The following is a 20,702-nucleotide window of genomic DNA, read 5'->3' as shown; positions in this document are numbered from 1 at the left end:
TCTGACCTGTTACATGTGTGCTTGGCAGCTGAAGGCATCTGTGATGGTCCCATGTTCATATGTTTTGTGCAGTAGAATGACAAATACTGTGACAGAAACCTAAAGGTCATCAGGGTCCTATGGGTACCGTCGGTATGTAGTGTGACGGATCCACAAAGGACATTATGGTCATCAGGGTCCTATGGGTGCCGTCGGTATGTAGTGTGATGGATCCTATAGGGCATTATGGTCATCAGGGTCCTATGGGTGCCGTCGGTATGTAGTGTGACGGATCCACAAAGGACATTATGGTCATCAGGGTCCTTTGGGTGCCGTCGGTATGTTGTGTGACGGATCCACAAAGGACATTATGGTTATCAGGGTCCTTTGGGTGCCGTCGGTATGTAGTGTGATGGATCCCTATAGGGCATTATGGTCATCAAAGTCCTATGGGTGCCATCGGTATGTCATGTGACGGATCCCTATAGGGCATTATGTACAGGTAAAGTTGTAGAGCAGCACAACAGACGGAACTCATCGACCAATTCCGGAATGCACCAGCCGCAATAAGACCACAGATCCACAGAACAGTAGAGAAAAGGAGGATCACAGCCGCATGTCCAGTGTATCTTTTATTAGAAGCCTTGAGTGCGTACAAAAGCAGAATACGACGTTTCGGCCACACAGTATCCGAAACGTCGTATTCTGCTTTTGTACGCACTCAAGGCTTCTAATAAAAGATACAGCGGACATGCTGCTGTAATCCTCTTTTTCTCTATAGGGCATTATGGTCATTAGGGTCTTATGGGTGCCATCTGTATGTCGTGTGACGGATCGCCCAAAGGGCATTATGGTCATCAGGGTCCTATCGGTGCCGTCGGTATCTTGTGTGATGGATCCTTATAGGGCATTATGGTCATCTGGGTCCTATGCAGGCTCGGACTGGCCCACAGGGGTACAGGGAAATCCCCCTGGTGGGCCCCCACCTCCTGTACAAATCGCACATAGGACAGTAGAGTGACTGACCTACATATAGATAGGCAGAGTACAGCATCTCAACCAACCTATGTTCATATAAAAATCTGGGTGGATATAACAGCTCCTTACTATAGATGCATTGGGTGGCTGAGATGACTTCTAGACAACTAGGCAAGCCAGCCAGTATCCTCATTTTCTAGGGGCCCCTTATAATTTATCACCTAGTAACGTCTTGCCGCTGTCTGCTTCTGTGTGAACGGGTAATATTTTAATGTATCTGTATAGCGGGCCCCCAGAATGAATTTTACTGGTGGGGCCATAGGCACCCCTGTCCGACACTGGTCCTATTGGTGCCGTCAGTATCTTGTGTGATGGATCCCTATCGGGCATTATGGTAATCAGGGTCCTACGGGTGCCGTTGGTATGTCGTGTGACGGGTCTGCAAAGTGCATTAGGGTCATCAGGGTCCTATGGGTGCTGTTCGTGTGACGGATCTGGTGCTGCCATCACTGTCACTTGTCTGCTCCTATAAAGAACAACACAAATGTGAACACGGCCATTTTCACATCTTTGAAGAAACAAGGGGCGAATGTGATCAGCTCGTGATAAGCAATGCCTAGGACTGATGGGAAGGTTAACCCCTTCACTGCCATTTCTTGCACATCAGTAGATTTTTCAGTGTTTTACTATAGACAGTCAAGCAAAAAATAAAAAAAAATTAAATACATTGCATAGACCTGGAGGAGTTTGCGCTCCTTAAATGACTACATTAGGACCGTGCAAGGCTGAGAGGATGTTGCTGATGATAATACATAAGGTTCCTATTAAATGCAGAGAGTGTGTGTAACAGCTGGGGGTGGTGATGGCAGCCTGTGGGGGGTGACACTGCTATGCAGGAGGAGGAGGAGGAGGAGAGCTACAAGTGACAGCAGCAGTGAGCACACACACATCCAGCGGATGGCAGTGAGGGAGCAGAGCAGTGGAGCAGCAGGGTGACCTGAACATGTGCTGCTGCTCTGCATCGCCCCCTGGCGGCCGTGCCCCCCACAGCGCACTGGGGGAGCAGAGTGGGGCTCTGGCGGCAGCAGCAGTAGTCGTGGGGTGCAGGGGGGCAGTGCACTGGGGGTTCTGACACTGAGCAGCATCCTTGTACCCTCCACCTCCACGTCTGGCACTGAAGGCAGACCCCAGCTTGGCATCACCCTGCATCTGAGCTCCATGGCCCCAGGATGATCCGCTTCCTTCTGCTGCTTTTGCTGCTTCCCGGGGCCGGTGAGTACCGATTAATGGAGAAAATCCGGGGGGTGGGCAAGGTCATAGGCAGGCAGACTGTATATGCATGGGGATACGAGCTGTGCACAGCCCCCACCCCATGAAGATGGAGCATACACATCGTACATACTGTGTGTACTGCAGGGTGCACGGTGCCCACAGGGATCATGCCTGGCACACATGGGCAAAGCATGTAACAGGTCATCACTGATGTCTGCTGGACTTCCTGCAGATATATTGATTTTCTGTATACTGTTTGGCGGTTTGTCTAGATGCATAGATATTTGTATATGTATTATCTATGTGTATATTCTATAGATAGGTATATGTGTGTCTATGTGTATACTGTATACTATAGATATGTGTATATGTATTATCTATGTGTATATTCTATAGATAGGTATATGTGTGTCTATGTGTATATACTATAGATATGTGTATATGTATTATCTGTGTGTCTATATACTATAGATATGTGTATATGTATTATCTGTGTGTGTCTATATACTATAGATATGTGTATATACTATAGATACCGTATGTATATATGTGTATATAGATATGTGTATATGTATTATCTGTGTGTATATATACTATAGATATGTGTATATATATACTATAGATATGTGTGTGTATATACTATAGATATGTGTATATGTATTATCTGTGTGTGTATATACTATAGATATGTGTATATACTATAGATACCGTATGTATATATGTGTATATAGATATGTGTATATGTATTATCTGTGTGTATATATACTATAGATATGTGTATATATATACTATAGATATGTGTGTGTATATACTATAGATATGTGTATATGTATTATCTGTGTGTGTATATGTGTATATACTATAGTTACCGTATGTATATATGTGTCTATGTATATAGATATGAATTTATTTTATATACCTGTGTGTATATTATTCATGTGTGTCTATGTATGTATATATGTTTATGAGTATGCTATGTGTGTGTACTATGCATTTGTATCTCTGTATAGATAGGTGTATATTTATACATCTATTTGTGTGTATACTATGCATGTGTCTTTATATTATATATGTATGTGTCTATGTATATATTTGTATATATATATATATATATATATTTTACATATGTGTATACTGTGCATATGTTTCTATGTATATAGATATAGTGTAAGCTATGCGTGAGTGTCTACTCCAAATGTGTGCCATATTGTGCTTCCATACAGCACCATATCACATGGATACGAATACGAATATTAATTGATTATTTTTGTTCTGTTGGTTTCTGGATAATTCTGCGCCCCCCCCCCCCACATTAAGGCCTCTTTCACACGAGTGTGACGGATTAGGTCCGGATGCGTTCAGGGTGCGTTCAGTGAAACTCGTACCATTTTGTAAGCAAGTTCAGTCAGTTTTGTCTGCAATTGTGTTCAGTTGTTCATTTTTTTAGCGCGGCCCCCACCCCATGAAGATGGAGCATACACATCGTACATACTGTGTGTACTGCAGGGTGCACGGTGCCCACAGGGATCATGCCTGGCACACATACTGTTCTCAGCCCCGGCCTGTCTGTGCAGCAGCCCCCAGAGTGCAGCGACTGTTATCCAGCACCGGTCTCTCTGTGCAGCAGCCCCCAGAGTGCAGAGACTGTTCTCAGCCCCGGCCTGTCTGTGCAGCAGCCCCCAGAGTGCAGCGACTGTTCTCAGCCCCGGCCTGTCTGTGCAGCAGCCCCCAGAGTGCAGCGACTGTTCTCAGCCACGGCCTGTCTGTGCAGCAGCCCCCAGAGTGCAGCGACTGTTCTCAGCCCCGGCCTGTCTGTGCAGCAGCCCCCAGTGTGCAGCGACTGTTCTCAGCCCCGGCCTGTCTGTGCAGCAGCCCCCAGAGTGCAGCGACTGTTCTCAGCCCCGGCCTGTCTGTGCAGCACCCCCCAGAGTGCAGCGACTGTTCTCAGCCCCGGCCTGTCTGTGCAGCAATCCCCAGAGCGCAGCGACTGTTATCCAGCTGGTCTCCCGGCTCTGGGGGTTTACAGCCACTAGATGCCATTTCTTTGTGACCTAAAGGACTTATGCCCCCGTGACTAGGGTTGTCACAATACCAACATTTTGATTCAATTTCGGTCCCATAAAAAAGTAATGCAATACTTGATACCACGCAAAAGAAAAATGAACTGCCAAAAAAAGTGTGCATTCCGCAATTTATCCTATTTTTTAGGGGAGAAGAAGACAAAAAAAAAGCTGAATCTTGTGTTTTTTACATTTCTTTTCTGTTACGGCATTCACCACATAGGAGATATTTTTCAATACTTTAATAGTTTGGACTTTTTCGGACCTAATTTTTTTTTTTTATATTTTTTTTATTGTTTATATATTTTTTTATGTAGGGGGTGATTTAAATTTTTATTTATTTTTTTACTTTTTTATTTAATAACTGTTAGCCCCCTTATGGGGCTAGAACCTAGGATCTTTTCATCCCTTGTCCTATGCACCCTAATAGAGATCTATTAGGGTGCATAGGATCTCACACTGTCCCTGCTGCCCTGTGCTTTGTGCGCATGGCAGCAGGGAGATTACCATGGCTTCAGTAGCGTCCTGGCTGCCATGGTAACCGATCGGAGCCCTGAGATTTCACTGCTGGGGCTCCAATCAGAAGCTACCACTGCACCACCAATGAAGAGGGGAGGGAACCCTGTGGCCACTGCCACCAATGATTATAATACTGACGGGTTTGGGTGCACTGCGCCACCAATGATTATAATTTATAAAACTGGGGTATGGGGTGGATGGCGCACTGCGCCACCAATGAATGTAATTAACCTCATAATACAAATATAGACTGCGGGTGCCAGCCATATCACACAGCTGGCACTAGGCCTCAATGACAGGGATCCCTCCGAACCGTGCCAATTAGCCCCTCAGGTGCTGCATTTGAGGGGTGAATTGCTTTGGTTCGCGGGATCGCCCCTTCCTGTCATTGAGACCGGGTGCTGGGTATGTGATATGGCCGGCACCCGCAGTCTATATTTGAATTGAGGGTAATTCTCACTGGTGGCGCAGTGGCCACAGCCCCTCTACTACTAACATCTACCTAGTATACAAGCCCCCCATCCCCACCAATATATATGTACACATCACATGCATATATAAAGTTCACTAAGCTCCCCTTATCCCTTTCCACGGGTTCCGGTGCAGTGTTTCAGGTCACATATATGTATTCGCTTGCTCACACCGTCCACGGCTGCGTTCTGCTGGATGTGCCCCAGTGTGGATTTCCAGGCTCCGCTCTCAGTACTGGAGCCAGCTGAGGGGGAGTTGTTGTAGCTAGACTGTCTAATTGTACTGGATGTGTCATCGTTCTGCCTGTGCCTGGAGAGAGTACTATCAATAAAGACGGGTGAGCAGTGATTGGCTGTGGATAATGGTGGTTGTAGTTAGTAGTCAGTTAGCGATTGTTCGAAGGGGTCATTGAACTGGTATATAACATTGAATGGTGGCATGTCAGTAACCTATGACACACAAACTGGTAAATGGCAATGGACTGGTATATAGAAATAAACTGGTGTATAGAAATTAAGTAGTATATGGCAATGGACTGGTGTATATCAGTGAACTGGTGTATAGCAGTGATTTGGTATATGACAGTGAACTGATGTATGACAATGAACTGGTAAATGGCAATGAACTGGTATATGCTAATAGACTGGTATATAGAAATGAACTGGTTTATGGAAATGTAGTAGTATATGGCAGTGGACTGGTATATAGCAATGAACTGGTAAATGGCAGTGGACTGGTATATGCTAATGGAGTGGTATATGCTAATGGAGTGGTATATGGAAATGAAGTAGTATATGGCAATGAACTGGTGTATACAAAATAACTGGTATACAGCAATAAACCAGTGTACGGCAATGAATTAGTGTGTAGAAACAAACTGGTATACTGGTTTATGTTGGAATACGGTAGATTCCTGCGGATGAATAATGGATATATTGAACTTAATGGTGGAGTTGCCGTTTTCTGTCCGGGGGCCTCCTTTTTTACCCTGTACAGTATACGGAAAGGGGGCAACAAAAATATTTCTTAGACATGGACAGTAATTGGAGTCTGTCATGAAAAACGGCCCTTTTGAGGCCTGGTGCCCTTACAGTGCCCTCTTCCATGCCAGTAAACCTAGTTAGTTAGTGACCGATCTTTGCACTCCTGTGGCGCCGTCTGTCACGCTTGGCACGTGTGATGAGTGTTGTGCCAGGCCTTTTGATGTTTACTCTGAGCCTCATCCTTGCAATTTGTGTGGTTGACATAACTTAGAAATGTCACTGACAGATGGTAATGGCGCCGTTCATAAACCTACTGGGGAGATGAAGGCGCTGGAATAATAGAGTAGTTACCCACGGCAACCAATGAGATTGCTGCTTTCATTTTCTAAGGGGCCTTTGTAAAATGAGAGCTGGAATCTGATTGGTTGTCATGGGGACGTCTCGGTTTTTCCTTTATTTTGGTTTTTGAGGGAAAAGGTTCTTCGAACATACTCCTGAGACTGTGGAAATGGCTGCTCAGACCCTCATGTAAGTGTCCCCCATTGTCCTTCATGGAGGTTGCATAGCCGCATACTTCATTGGATGCACCTCTTAGGAATAGTTGCACCAGAAGTCGTCACAACCCACTAATCAAAAAGGGGTGCACATACTTTTGACTAGACTGTGTAGTGTATGTGTGAATGTTATAAGCAGCTAGATTTATAACTGTATCCTTACAAGACGGTTTCCACTCCTTTAAGGATATCCGCCTCCTCATATTTCACGGTGTCGCCATATTAGATCCTTCTGTCCCTATCAGTTTCATTCCAGCTCTGCCGCGCTCTCATATCCCGCTTGTGTAGCCATTTAACTGGATCAACTCAAAATGGCTTACTTAGCGATGATGGCTGCACAGATCTGCGGGTAATTAAGTGTTACGGTTGAAATAGGATTAGGGTTTCAGCTGACTCCATCTAATTTTCAGACTCCATCATCTACTGACTGTTAGCGCTGTCAATGTCTTAAAGTGACCCCGACGCCTGAAATATCCTTAATCTCTGGGCAAAATAAGCAACTCTGACAAAAAAAGAGCCCAAAAGTCCATGCACCATGTAATTCTAAATCTATCCTGTGGGGGCACTGCAGGGAAATTGAACACAAGCTGCCACTAATTACAGCTTTTTTGGGGGAAGAAGCCTGGTAACAAAAAAGGATTGTAAATACTGCTGACCTATAGACCCTACAAAATTATACCGGCACCCCTCAGATATAGTGATTATCTGATAATCCAGCCATAGGGCTAGGGTGATGGTACAGGAATTCGGAACCAATTTTTTCCTTGCAGAAGGATTCAGCAACCGACTATTTCCTAGAATGTGATGAACTCAGGCATGGATGCACTAGCCATGAGGCAGGTTGGTTCACTTCTGGTTGCACCCCTCCCCTGACTGCAAGTAAGCAGCATTTTGGCAGACTTAGGCCTCATGCACACGGCCGTTGTTTTGGTCCACATCCGAGCTGCAGTTTTGGTGGCTCGGATGCGGACCCATTCACTTCAATGGGGCTGCAAAAGATGCGGACGGCACCCTGTGTGCTTTCCGCATCCGTTGCTCTGTTCCGTGGCCCTGCAAAAAAAATATATGTCCTATTCTTGTCCGCTCGTTGCGGACAAGAATAGGCAGTTATATTGAAGGCTGTCCGTGCCGTTCCGCAAACTGCGGAAGGCACACGGACGCCATCCATGTTATGCGGATCCGCGGTTTGCGGACAGCTAAGAACGGAACGATCGTGTGCATGTAGCCTTACTGTCCTAGAGGCTGTGAGGACTACTATGAGGCTGCCTTTCAGAAAGTACTATCAGGCTGGCAATATAGGGACTACCATAAGCTTGGTTTAATGGGAGTTACTATGAGGTTGGAATTATGGAGACTACCATAATATTGGCATGATGACCATTACCAACAGATTGGCACTTTGTGACTACTATACTGTTGGACTGCATTTTGGTAGATATGCCAACCTTCCGTGAGACTGGCACTGTGAGGTAGGTACTATGGGAACTATGAGGCTGACATTATGGGCATTACTATAAGGATTGCAGTCTGGGGACTGCCATGAGGTTGAGATGGGGTGGGGATTCTGTGTGGCCAGTACTATAGATACTGCTATGATATTGCCATGATTGGCATATGAGGCTTCTGGTTAGGGTCATTATTATAAGGATTGATGTCTGGGATGACTAAGTAGCTGGCGGGCTGGGGAAAACCATGAGGTTGGCATTATGGAAATTTCTATGGATAAGTTTAGCATGATGGCCATTACTATGAGTCTGAAACATGGGATTACAATAGAATTGGCACTCTGACTATAGGATTGGCACCCTGGGCAGCAATGTAGCAGATATGCCCTCCATGAGCCTGACACAGTGGGGACTGTTATGAGGCAGGTACTATGGGAATTGCAATGAGGCTGGCACGCCATCTGAGTCTACTCCTCGGAAAGCAAAGGCTTGGACTGACCTTACACCAGATGTCCGGGTCTAGAAGTTCTCCCATTTGTGGTCATGGATAATTAATAAGGCTCTCCCTTGCGCTGGGCTGTATCTTTGGCCTTTCAGCTCTGTACTCATCCTGTCAGCCAAGATACAGCAGATGTGTAAATTCCAGCATTGTTGTGTGATTCCCCATGGACAATAACAAGAACGTCCTAATACAAGCTTGACACATAACACGTGGCATAAACACCCAAACACGTGTCCAGCGCAGTCGCTCACCACAATCCTTATTATAAGCAGCCAGCATAGGATAAGTGCCTGAGTGGCTGCGGCTTTCTCGCAACATTAAATGTTATTCTTATTATTCTTATTATAGAGACGCATCGCTAGGGAGGGAGGGAGGGTAGGGTTGGTCTGGATGGGTTGGGGAGGAATAAGAAATAGAGATGACAATGGAGGATGTCATTGTTTAATTATGTACTGTTATAATTCTGTGGTTTTCTAAATAATTTTTTATTTTTTTTTAAACTGATCAGTCGCCCTAGTTTAAAATAGAAAATGATACCAGTTTGGTGCACGTTACTTCATCTTAAGCCATGCCCCTTTCCAGTGAAACTCAACCCATTTTCAACCAAGCCACTCCGTAAATGTGGTGCACGGCCTGTGCGCCAGAATTCCGGCTCAATTTGATTAGAAATTTAGCCCTGTTGAATAATTACACCATAAGCTCCCCCTAGTGGTGGCTTTAGGCTGCTAAAATACTGTCATTCATCACATCACTGGCAGTCGTTAAGGTGACCATATACTTTCAATAGCTTTTGGCAGAACGAATGTTCGGACGGCAGCTATCTCTCCCGACCCCCCCCCCCCCCAAACACAAAGGAGAAAGCTGCTGCCAGACACTTCCGGAGGGGGCTCGTATCCCGGGAGAACAAAGGGATCGAGCATAAATATTCACTTTGCCTAATCCTTCACAGATGATGTCGGAGGATTAGACTTTCGGCCATTTTCGTCGGGTTCGGCTGACAACACACTACTACTGTGTATGGGGGCCTTTAGACCCTATAGTGGCATGAGGAACATGGAGGTCCAGGGAGCTGAGATATGGGAGCTGTAGAGCAGTTTCATCCATCCATTCGCAGTTCTTTGTGAAACAACTCATCTTTACAGACGTATAATGGGAAAAGCGGGATGTGGGGTTGAATCGCACTTACTCCTTGATTTTAAAGGGGTTTTCCATTCCATTCCGGTCATTTTAGGGGAGCAGCAAGGGGCCTGCAGGGGGTATGGGGTCCCTGTTCTTGTGATCAGTGGGGGTCTCAGCAGTAGGACCCCCATCAATCTGTGGATAGGGGATAGCTTGTAACTACCGGAATACCCCTTTAAGGGAGCTGGAACCACAGGTACTGAAGGGTGGGGTGAAATTTTTTTCAAAAACAAAAGCTAGACAACCTTTTTGGGTTTTAAGGAGAGTTCACCTATGGTTTTCACCATCTACTGCTGGTTTTGGGTATCAGAGCTATAAAACATGTAGACTTGATAATAATGGACCGGTGCTATAAAGGTGACAAGCAAGTGACCCTACAAAACAGCTCCGGCACCCCAGTACCAGTTCTTAGGGCTTACAGGACTCTATGCAACATGATTGACCTCATTAAAGCAACGTACATGGCTCCCTGCAGAGAAAGTTGCTGAACTCATTCCCAGACGGTTTACAGAATATTGAAATGTGCAAAAAGGAAGAAATCCAAACCACCGTAGAAGGTGAAGATTTCCAGTCCAACATTTGAGGGTGTGAATTACTTCGGCGATCAGGGAAAACGTTTACCGCTTTATCTGCAAATCACCAACTCACGATCGCCAAGTGGTTCCTGTAGAGTGAATTGCTGTCCCCTAGGTAATCTGTGCCTCCGACACCCCCCTCCCTCGGCCTCACCACATTATCGGACAGGTTTTCCGGCAGATAAGGTCACCGTCCTGCGTCCTGGGGCATCAGCGGAAACAGACAACAGGAATCCTATCCGGCCTCAGGAAACAGAAGGACAGGATGCTCCAGCCTTTCGCTGGCCAGCTCGGCCCCGCATCCACATCAGCTTGAGAAGTCATCAAACTTTCACTTACAATGGCCTCAATTCAAAAACACATCTCTGTGAATAATCCGTCATCATAGTGCCGGCCGCACGTTCTCTGGTTGCCAAATTGTTAAGGTTCCCTCTAGAAAGGTCGCTAGATGTTCGCACCGTCAAGAGGTCTGCCGTTTCTTAGAGGTATCTGCTAAAACAGGGATGTCAAACTCGTGGCCCTCCAGCTGTTGCAAAACTACAACTCCCATCATGCTTGGGCATACTACAGCTATCAGAGAATGATGGGAGTTGTAGTTTTGCAACATCTGGAGGGCCATGAGTTTGACATCTATGTCCTAAAAGGTTGTAAAAGGAAAACAGAAAATGAAAAATGGCCAGACCAATTACTGCGTCCTATAAGGCGCAGCCATGGATATCACGTCTGCCTTCCTGTCTGCCCCCCGCAGGGCGCACAACACAACTTTCCCTCCTTGCAGCACATTCTTTAGGTTGGTAACAACCACAGCTGGTTGTGTAGTATTTCACAGGCAGCGGGAGCGTGCATGGGGCCCTCAAACAACTATACGGCTTTTCTTCATTACTGCAATTTTTCCTGGCTCCATGAGTATGATTTATACACATTCGGGGCCGGCGTTAGGGGGGGGGGGGGGGGCAAACTGGGCAATTGCCCAGGGCCCCCATTGTCTAAGGGGCCCCCTGCTTCAGTGCTGCTGTTCAGCTGAACGTCCGAGGAAGCAAACAGGCGAACAGCTGCACTTTACAATGCAGTGTACGGTCTCCTCCCTCACATATAAGAGAAATCATTACCCTAGTGCAGACAGGACCTGCCATAATGTCACAAGCAGGAGGCGGAGCTCAGCAGAGAAGAGGGAAGGAAGGACCTGTGATGACCTCACCATCATGTGACTAGAACAGGAGGCGGAGCTCAGCAGTGCAGTAAAGTAATGAAGAAGAAGTATGGATTCAATGTAAGTGCCAGAGAAATGCTGGGAGTTGTAGTCCTCTCCTCTTATACCTCATGTTATGTAATATCAGAGTACATTAAAAGAGGAGCTTTGAGGAGAGGACTACATGTTATTTAATATCAGGGCACATTATAAGAGGAGAGGACTACAACTCCAGCATGTCCAGGCCATTATTATATAATATCCGGGTACATTACAACACCCTGGATATGCTGGGAGTTGTATACCTTCTCTTATAATGTATTCTCATATTACATAATAACGGCTTGGACATGCTGGGAGCTGTAATCTGCTCTGATATTAAATAATAGACATGTTGGGAGTTATAGTCCTCTCCTGTTATACCTCCTGCAGTAATGTGCTCTGAATTAGGGCCGGGATAATTTTTTATTATACTAAATGTCCACACTGCTGGGGGCACCAGGGATGGGGGGAAGGAGATCAATATATATACTTGGCACTACTGGGGAGGAATGGAGGAGCATTATATACATACTAGCACTACGGTGAAACATTATGTATTTTGGCACTATGGGGGGAAGCATTATATATTGGAACTAGTGGGGGGCACTACAGGGGGACATTAGAGCCACTGGGAGCATTATGGTTATATTATTACTACTAGGGTACTGTAGGGGCGTTATTATTATTTGACGCAATATGGAGGGCATTGCTACTAATGGGGGCTATCTTCGGGAGTATTATCACTATTGGGGTCACCATTACTAATGAGGGCAGTCTGGGTGTATAGTATAGTGTTTGCGGACGGGGAGGGAGCACAACAGGCACAGTATTGGGGGTAGCTTCAAGAGTTTCTCCGGGTTTTTTCATATTGATGACCTATCCAGGAATGGAGAGGTGGATGTGCATGCTTGGCTCCCTCCATTGACTTCTATGATAGTTCACAATTTAGCCGAGTGCACATTGTCAGATCTCAGCACGATGTACAATATATCAGTGAGCAGTACAGGGATCTGTCTAATCATATCTTTATACCCAGGGCTGTAAATGTATTACAGTGTGCATCCACTATGTCTGGATTACAGGGGTGTAGAGCCATAAAATTTATAGCCAAACAGTGCCCCTCTGTTAAAAAGCTGATATGCTATGAACAGGCCCAGGTTCATGTGGGCCCTTGGGCGATAAATCCCAGTGGGCCCCCTTAAAGCATTTTTTTACATTTATATGTCCCCCTGTGGCTCCCACGCGGTATAATGACCCCTACTGGCCCCTATAATACAGTATAATGACCACTAGTGGCCCTTCACACAGTATAACGATCCCCCATGCCCCCCCCCACACAGCATAGTGACCCCCAGTGGCTCCATACACAGTATAATGACCCCACAGTGGCCCTCTATTCAAAATAATGACCCCCAGTCGCCCCCATTCAGAATAATGACCCCCAGTGGCTCCCACACTGGGGGTCATACTGTAAGGAGGGACACTAGGGGTCATTATACTGAATGGAGGGTCATTGGGGATCATTATACTAAATGGGGGGCACTGGGGGTCCATTATACTGTGTAAGGGGCCCTCACAGCGTAATGACCCCCCAGTGGCCCCCTCACATACCTATCATTGCTGAAGCGCAGGGGAGCCGGCGGTCTGGTCATTCACTAACCGCAGCTCCCTGCGCTCCTTCTCTCCTCAGACCCGCTGCATCAGTGAGACACAAGTCATGACGTCACCGCTGGGCCGGGCCTGGAGGAGAGAAGGAGCTGTGCAGTAATGTAGCTAGAACTGACTGGGCCCCACAGCAAATTAAGTACACCCCCCTTCCAATATTCTAGGCTCAAAGTGTCACACTCTAGTCCGCTAATAAATCCATACCCCCTGAGCAAAGGGTACCTCAAAATTGTGACTTTGGGGTTTCATAAGCTGTAAGCCATAACCATCCAAATTATAACAAATAAAGGCTTAAAATATCTCGCTTTGCCTGTAATGAGTCTCATGTGTTAGTTTCACCTTTTAAGTTGCATTACTGAAATAAATGAACTTTGCACAATATTCAAATTTTTCGAGTTTCACCTGTACATTTTTGGTATACATTAAACGGATGGCAAAATGTGATGTGAACCCAGCCTTAGTGTCAGAACAAGCACCAGTACACAGCGGAGCAGCGGGGCGGAGAGGGGAGGCCGCCATGTACTGACGGAGTGCTGCCTGGTCCTGGTGGTCAGGGGTGAGGACCGTGCCTACCAGGGATCATTTATCTATTAGGAAATACAGGGCTCAGTATAATACACTAGAATCTATATACTAAAAAGATCTTAGCCCTACCCCCGAATAATAATACAATTAGAGGGTCATTTACTAAATACAAATACATCTATATTAGGCGTATTTCTGACACAGATTGTGGTGCAAAGGTCCCTAGCACCGCAATCTGCAACTTTTCCGCACTCATGCCAGGTCTAAAAAAGGTGGCGTGGGCAGGGAAGTGGATACAGTTATGGCCATACAGTTATTGTATACCACCGCCACAGTGACCGGATAACACCTCTGTACAGTGACTGGATAACACCGCCATACAGTGACTAGATAACACCTCTGTACAGTGACCGGCTAACACGGCCATACAGTGACCGGATAACACCTCTGTACAGTGACTGGATAACACCTCTGTACAGTGACTGGATAACACTGCATACAGTGACTAGATAACACCTCTGTACAGTGACTGGATAACACCGCCATACAGTGACTAGATAACACCTCTGTACAGTGACCGGCAAACACGGCCATACAGTGACCGGATAACACCTCTGTACAGTGACCGGATAACACCTCTGTACAGTGACTGGATAACACCGCTATACAGTGACTAGATAACACCTCTGTACAGTGACCGGCTAACACGGCCATACAGTGACTGGATAACACCTCTGTACAGTGACTGGATAACACCGCCATACAGTGACTAGATAACACCTCTGTACAGTGACCGGCAAACACGGCCATACAGTGACCGGATAACACCTCTGTACAGTGACTGGATAACACCGCCATACAGTGACTGGATAACACCGCCATACAGTGACTAGATAACACCTCTGTACAGTGACCGGCTAACACGGCCATACAGTGACCGGATAACACCTCTGTACAGTGACTGGATAACACCGCCATACAGTGACTAGATAACACCTCTGTACAGTGACCGGAAAACACGGCCATACAGTGACCGGATAACACCTCTGTACAGTGACCGGATAACACCTCTGTACAGTGACTGGATAACACCGCCATACAGTGACCGGATAACACCGCCATACAGTGACCGGATAACACCTCTGTACAGTGACCGGATAACACTGCCTTACAGTGACCGGAAAAAAGGGTATAAGGGGGCACAGTACAGGGAATGACTAGAGGCACTGTACAGGGTGTGGTAAGGGCACATTGTATGGTATATAAGGGGGCACAGTACGGGGTGGGGAGCACAGTACGTGGTGGGGGGCACAGTCACATTACCCTGTGACGTTAGAAGGTCCTTATGGTGAATGCGGTTCAGACACCACGATAATGAGGCAGAGGAGTGAGACAGGGCAGGAGGGTATAGACAGGAGGGGTGGACACAGCAAGTAGGTGGAACGGGCTCTGAGGGGGATTCATACAACAAGTAGGGGCAGGAGGTCTGTGCAGGGCAGCAATAGGAGATAGGAGGGTGGAACAGGAGCTCTGGATACATGAGGGAGGAAAGGAGACAGCAGGGGCTCCATGAGGATGAGATAGGGCAGGATATGAAGGGGGAGGGTGAGCTCAGGTCATTGTTTTCAGCCATAGAGCTTTACCATGGTCTGGCCATGACAGAGAGCAGACCTCAGCATCACAAAATGGAGGGAGATTTATCAAAACTGGAGTAAAGGAAAACTGGCTTAGTTGTCCCATAGCAACCAATCAGATACCACCTTTCATTTTGCAAAGGAGCTCTGATAAATGAAAGGTGGGATCTGATTGGTTGCTTGGAGCAACTAAGACAGTTTTCTTTTGCACCAGTGTAGATAAATCTCCCCCAATGGGTCTCATTTATCAAAACTGTCTTCGTTGCCCATAGCAACCAATCAGAGCTCACCTTTAATTTCCCGAAGGACTTTGAAACAATAAAAGCTGAGCTCTGATTGGTCGCTATGGGCAACTGAGACAGTTTTGCTGTTAGTTTTGATAAATAGGGCTCTTTAGACTTTCCTTACTCCACTTCGTGACAGGGGTACTTTAATAGCAGTGTTCTGCGCAAGTTTTTGCACATCTTTGGTAAACTTTCCACATTTTACAACTGGTTGGACAGAACCTCATCTTGGGTTATCAAAATGGAAAAATGAGTGGGAAAAAATTGGAAAGCAAGTTAATATGCCTGTGCTGTTTGACTCTTGCACAGCCCCTGCAATACAAAGCCAAAGACTGTTTTTATAATTAGTAACTATGTGGGGTGGTGGGGTGCAAAAAAATATTCTGAAACAATGATGAGTATAGCAAATATTGGGAAAAAACATGACTGCATGTTGTCATCGTTTCCTTATGTGCCTAATGTTTTTGCCCAGTACCGTGTTCTAGGACAGAGATATAGCTATGCATGTGCAGGGCACACATACTTAGGGCTCATACACAAGAGTGTATGTATTTTGCGGTCCGCAAAACACAGATCCACAAAAACGGATGACATCCGCGTGACGTCCATGTTGCATCTGCTTTTTTGCGGATCCATTGTAACAATGCCTGTCCTTGTCTGCAAAACGGATAAGAATAGGACATGTTATATTTTTTTGCAGAATGGACTTGCGAACATACGGAAACGGCATGCACACAGAGTCATTTACGTATTTTTGCGGACCCATTGAAGTGAATGGTTCCGCGTATGGGCTACAAAAAAACGGAATGGACATGGAAAGAAAATATGGTCGTGTGCATGAGCCCTTACTAGTAGATGCATGTGCTCTCATTAGTAAAGTGTAATAAATGCCACCATACAGTGTGCATACATAATGCTGACATACTGTGCAATTGAATAATGGCGCTATACAGTGCAAAAAGAACAGGCGCATGTATAAGATCAGCAGCATTATTTGTGGTGGTCTTGGATATAAATTATGTTCATGGGTATGTGCTGCCCCCTTCCTTTTAAATGACTTCCTTTCTTTTTGTACCTTCTAGAGCTTTTAGCCAATGATACGTATGAAGTCGAAACTTTCACAACAACCACTTTGGGGTCTCAGTTTACCATGGCTGTGACTCCACAGACCTCTCTCCGAAAACCATCAGGATCTCGTGCACCCACCAAAAAAAACACAGCTGCCAAAAATGGCAAAATGCACCATCCTCCCCCAGTGGATAATATAATGACTGACGGAGCCCAACCGGCACAAGGTGGTGAAATAGTCAACACCACCCACCTGAAACATAAAAATTCCACTCATGATATAAGCTCCACACAAAATATTACTCACTGGCATCCAACCAAAATGCCTGTTACTGCCAAGAGCCATCCACCGAGGGAGTCGAATATAAAGAGACCCATCATCAAGAAAGTGCCAACCCCTCCTAGCAAGCCCAAAAGTATGATGAAGACCACAATGAGAAACCCATCTGCCAGGTATCAGAGCCCACCACATGGCCATCACAAGAATGTTACCATCAGGCCAGGTATAGGACATTCCCATGACTTAAATGCTAGCGCTGGTGGAGCAGAGCTGGCCAAAACCCACCAAGCTGTTACACCACTGAGAACCACTTTAAAACTTGACCAGAAGGACGTCTCACCAGTAGCCAGTGGAGTGAAACAACTCCCATTGGGTTCCCAGCTCAACAAACAACTAAAAGATAAAGTCAACACCACCTCAGTATTGCTCAGCACTGTAATAAACGACAGTCCCAGGTCAGTTACACACAATATCAATCATATTACTCACACTTTACCAAATTCCAGTTTTGTACATAGAAAAAAGACTGTGTTATATAAACTAAACGCTCTGAACACATCAGAACATGTGCCGAGAGCAGAAGTCATGTCCTTGGTACCACAAATCGACCAATCGACACTTGGGCTTTTGAAGGGGATAAATTTGCTAGGAGCGAGCCAGTCCGGAGTAATGCAAAAGTTGAACTCAAAAGTGAATGTAAGGGTACCCGATAGGAATGTGATCTATAACCATACAAAGCAAAACTTAAGAGACACGACAGAACTTTTTGGACTGGGTCAAGATGGGACAGACCCAGACAAAACAAATAGAGTCAGTTCTACTGAGCCTGTTGAAATAGGGACTGTGACCAGTGGGAGCATCAAAAGAACTTCAGATACACGAAGTGTTATAAATATTCAGTCTGGTGAGGGAGAAGGTACACAGGTCCAGACTCTACAGACAACAACCCAGGCAGAAGTACAACCACACAACATTGTGGAACAGCAATACCAGACTCTGCCAGAACTCACAACAGTTGGACACATGCATCACAACCAGACACATAGTCATAAACACCATAAACACCCCTTCTTGGGTGAACATAAACAGTCTGATAACACGGTGTCCGAACATACAATAACATCCTCGGGAAGGTCAGGTGGTACTAATAAACACCATCATAGACATCTACACAACTTTACTCATCCACATGAGCATAACGAGCACTGGGTGCAACATCAGATAAGCTCTGCTCAAGTCTCCTTAGATCTGCCAAGCCAATCCCCTCTCCATGTAGAGACGACAGACTTGCATGAAAGACAGGCAACCATCAAAAATGGATCTGATACAGATGCAAGTGTCTCGTCTTACTTAATAAAGAACATTTCCGAACCGGAAACATCTACACCAAGTGCACTGACACTTTTCACAACATTAGAACCAAATTCGACTAACCAAAGTTTACAGAACCTAACTACTGTAAGTCAATTAACAACGCAGGCCCAACAGGTGTTCACAACACTTCATCAACCTAAGCATAAAACAGGCCCACACAAGCTCAACAGTTTGGAAGAAGACAGCCTACTAAGTCCATCCCTAAACATGACCATTAAACCAGTAACACAGAAACATCTACCAACGGAATCAATCACATATAACACAACTGAAGAGTTTCCGATGGAACTTATCACCCAAACACAATCACAGCTAACATCACAGTTGACCACGCAAAAAATTACTGAGGCCACGGTACATGGCAGCCAAAAAATAACCATATTAACTGAGCTAACCACACAGTCACAGCTTAAAGTTAAAGAGACCCAACCTGGGGAACCTACACAGAGCCAGCCAGATCTGACCACACATAGTCCACCTTATGAGTCCACAAGGATCGATCCAGATCTGACCACAGAGAACCAGTATACAAGGGTCAGAATAGGATCATCCACTGAGCCACTGCCTAACTCGAGTCCAATCACAGAGACTCACTCTCATCTGTTTGGAGTGACTGAACCTCTGTTGACCACACACAGTCCACAAGACCTTGTAACTATGAAAAACTTTAACGAAACAAGACTATCCAAAAATAATCAGTACAGTGAGTCTAGAACACCTCCAGGTAGTAGCTCAGATCCAATAACACATGGCTACACAGAGTTATTAACACAAACAGATTCGGTCTTAAACAAGACTCAATTAACTTCTCAAACGGAACCAATCACAAAGGGCAAATCAGAATCAAACATCCATGTTACTAACACACAACCATTCAGTTGGACAGAGAAAGAACCAACAACAAAAGGCCAGACAGAACCAAATACTGAAATAGAACAAACCAAAAGCAGCCAAATGTATTCAATAACACAAAAAGAGTCAATCGCAAAGACAACAACCAGTTGGCTTGAAAAGACTCATGCAGTATCACTATTAGAAACTGAACCAAACACAACTCATAGCAGCTCAACATCACCTTTACACAAAGAAGTGACCACAGAAAGCTACACAGAGCTACCCACACAAAGACCATATATCACAAAGGGCACCACAGAGCTAACTGGTAAGCCTAGGAGATCGTCTACCACTCCAAGCAGGACTCTCGTAAAGAATGAGACAGACTCAGTCCCACCAAAAACTAAACCACTTAACCAAACCACTACAATAGGATATGGAAGGGATGAAACAGAATTCACTGAGCAAACTGAAACAACTTCTAAGATTACTCTAAACCCAATTACACCCTTTGGTGGCATATTGCCAACTCACAGAGGACACTTACAGTCAACACAAACACAACCAGATGTGGAAACTCAGACATATCCACAGCACACCACTAGGGCTGGATCAGAGCTTACTCCTACCACAAAGTCTGATGTACAAACAGCTAAAGAAGACCTAACTTCAGTTCTGGCTGTATCAAGTGTAAGTTATGGCCATGGTACGTCACATACCACTGAAGAACCTGGGAGTGATGTATCATCTAGCCCATCATTGACTGGTGGACGTCAAAACAAAGATGGTAGATGGGACTCGGGATCAACATTGCCTTCAAATGTATCAACATTTCACCCCACAAGAAGCCATACTTCAGGAAGAGACCGTGGGCTTACAACAGCAAAAAGTTCTTCAACTGAGATGAAGTTGATGACATCACCGCAATCCAACATGTTTTCCACCCAGACTCTTGGTGAAGTGATGTCAGCGGAGCCTGGAAGAGACCGGATCTTCATTGTAGACGAGCAGCAACCAGTCTTTAAAGGTCAGTCATGAACTATAACTGCCCAGACGAGAATAATGTCTTTATCTTGATAGACTTTATCTGTTGTTTTCTTCTGCCTTTGCCTTGAGTATTCGAGAAGCTGCCTTTGCTGATTGACCTTTTCAGAAAAAGAAAAATCGCTCATAAAAATATCAAGGTTGATTTTCTCCCAATATGTTAAAGTTTAGAAAATCCGTTGTATGAAAAGAGCAAAGGTTTTAAAAACTGCCTTACTATATAATGAAGCAAAATACAGATATCAA

The 20,702-nt window shown here is 45.4% G+C and overlaps 1 protein-coding gene across 2 annotated transcripts in view; it reads left to right on the top strand.

Annotated features, from left to right (window-relative positions):
- The first annotated feature begins 1,893 nt into the window (after positions 1–1,893).
- Positions 1,894–20,702, top strand: part of LOC122945005 (mucin-4-like) — a 40,306-nt gene continuing 21,497 nt past the window's right edge. The window contains exons 1-2 of one of the 2 annotated variants that reach the window (XR_006391078.1): positions 1,894–2,229; positions 16,939–20,439. Coding sequence is in view for 1 of the 2 variants with exons in the window: in XM_044303786.1 (XP_044159721.1) it covers positions 2,187–2,229; positions 16,939–20,439 (3,544 nt within the window). In the remaining variant the exon portion in view is untranslated. The remainder of the gene's footprint in view (positions 2,230–16,938; positions 20,440–20,702) is intronic. The other variant, XM_044303786.1, reaches the window with a different exon arrangement.

The sequence above is a fragment of the Bufo gargarizans genome, chromosome 8, assembly GCF_014858855.1.
Source record: "Bufo gargarizans isolate SCDJY-AF-19 chromosome 8, ASM1485885v1, whole genome shotgun sequence".
In the NCBI taxonomy this organism is placed as follows: Eukaryota; Metazoa; Chordata; class Amphibia; order Anura; family Bufonidae; genus Bufo; species Bufo gargarizans.
This window is presented reverse-complemented; position numbering and strand designations above follow the sequence as displayed.